At 17.0% G+C, this 1930-nt stretch overlaps 2 protein-coding genes across 2 annotated transcripts in view; one reads left to right on the plus strand and one right to left on the minus strand.

Moving 5' to 3' along the window:
- On the minus strand, window positions 1–442 carry PRSY57_0212200 (hypothetical protein; the record flags this gene model as incomplete). The annotated part of the gene is made up of 3 exons (XM_012905556.2): window positions 1–28; window positions 121–207; window positions 339–442. Coding segments are annotated over 3 exons (219 nt in total), but the record flags the coding sequence as incomplete, so codon positions are not given.
- Window positions 443–748: 306 nt separating this feature from the next.
- The window catches only part of PRSY57_0212300 (protein kinase 7), a gene marked incomplete at both ends in the record, with an annotated part of 2091 nt that continues 909 nt past the window's right edge, over window positions 749–1930 (plus strand). The window contains 2 exons of the mRNA XM_012905557.2: window positions 749–857; window positions 1331–1839. Of these exons, the coding sequence (XP_012761011.2) occupies window positions 749–857; window positions 1331–1839 (618 nt within the window). Of the gene's footprint in view, window positions 858–1330 lie in introns of the transcript that reaches the window.

The raw sequence follows: 1930 nt of genomic DNA on the forward strand, positions 1-1930 counted from the left end.
AATTTGTGATGATATTTGATGAACAAATCTGGGAAAAACAGAAAAGATTAAATGTGTATACATATTTTCATATTGTATATATTATATATGTATTATATATATATTTTATTTTTATAATACTTGTTTGGCCAAAACCCTGTGAATTTAAATATCTCAGGTTGAGGCTCGACAGGTAAAATTGTCTTTTGATAGGAGTTTCTGAAAAACCTAAAAGGTTTAAAAAAAAAAAATACACATATATATATATATATATATATATATATATAATGTTAGTTATTTTAAATATTTAATACTTATATTCAAAACATTTACATCATATAACAAAATAGAAATATTACCATTCCCTTCTTTTTAACCAGTTACCAACTAATTTATCAAAAAAAATTGTATTTCTTCTTTTTCTACATTTACTTAAGCTTCTTCGTTTTTTTGGTACGGCCATAATATTAAATAAATAAAATATATAATATATATATATATATTTATATATATATAATATATATTGTGTAATATTATAAACCAAAATTAAAATATTATAATAAAAAAATTAAAATTAAAAAATTAAAACTTAAAAATGAAACAAATATAATATTATATATATATATATATATATATATATATATATATATATATGTGTTAAAAAATATACAATATAATATAAAATATACTATACAAAATATTTTTTAATTTATATAAGCAAAAATGTGTCAAGTATTAATTTTGTTATTTTTCTAATTTTTTAAAAGATATGAAGGATATTTTATCTAATTATTCAAACCTCATATATCTTAACAAATATGTGAAAGAAAAGGATAAATATATAAATGACTATAGAATTATCAGAACGTTAAATCAAGGTATAACATAATTATATTATTATATATATGTACAAATATTAGAAAATATAAAAAATATAAAAAATATAAAAATTGAAAAAATGAAAATATAAAAATATAAAAATATAAAAACATATATAAAATAAAAAGAGAATGAAAAAAATATATAAAATAAAAATATAAAAAAAAATATAAAAACTTTCATACATATATACATATTACATTCTTCTCTCTGTTATATAAATAATAATATTTATATTACATAAACATAGATACAATTTCTAATACATGTATATGGAATACCCACGAATGACATTACAATATATGTCCTATGTCTATATATAATTATAAAAAAGAATAAATAAAAATATGCACACACATATAAATATAAATAAATATATACATATATATGTTCATATTTTATTTGTAACTTTATTTAAACCACTTTAAGATATTTTCATTTATTTATTTTATTTTTTTTATTTTCTACAAAGGCAAATTCAACAAAATAATTTTGTGTGAAAAAGATAATAAATTCTATGCCTTAAAGAAATATGAGAAAAGCTTGTTAGAAAAAAAAAGAGATTTTACAAAAAGTAATAATAACAAGATTTCAATAAAGTCCAAGTATGATGATTTCAAAAATGAGCTACAAATAATAACAGATATAAAAAATGAATACTGTTTAACTTGTGAAGGTATCATAACAAATTATGATGAGGTATATATAATATATGAGTATATGGAAAACGATAGTATTTTAAAATTCGATGAATACTTTTTTGTCTTAGATAAAAATTACACTTGTTTTATTCCTATACAAGTTATTAAATGTATTATAAAAAGTGTATTAAATTCATTTTCTTATATTCACAATGAAAAAAATATTTGTCATAGAGATGTGAAACCATCAAATATATTGATGGATAAAAATGGAAGAGTAAAATTATCAGATTTTGGAGAATCAGAATATATGGTAGATAAAAAGATAAAGGGGTCAAGGGTAACAAAAAAAAAAAAAGAAAAATATATATATATATATATATATATAACAAAAGTGTTAATCACAATATTATTTTGTTATATTTTTATTT

Source organism: Plasmodium reichenowi, chromosome 2 (assembly GCF_001601855.1).
Source record: "Plasmodium reichenowi strain SY57 chromosome 2, whole genome shotgun sequence".
Lineage (NCBI taxonomy): Eukaryota > Apicomplexa > Aconoidasida > Haemosporida > Plasmodiidae > Plasmodium > Plasmodium reichenowi.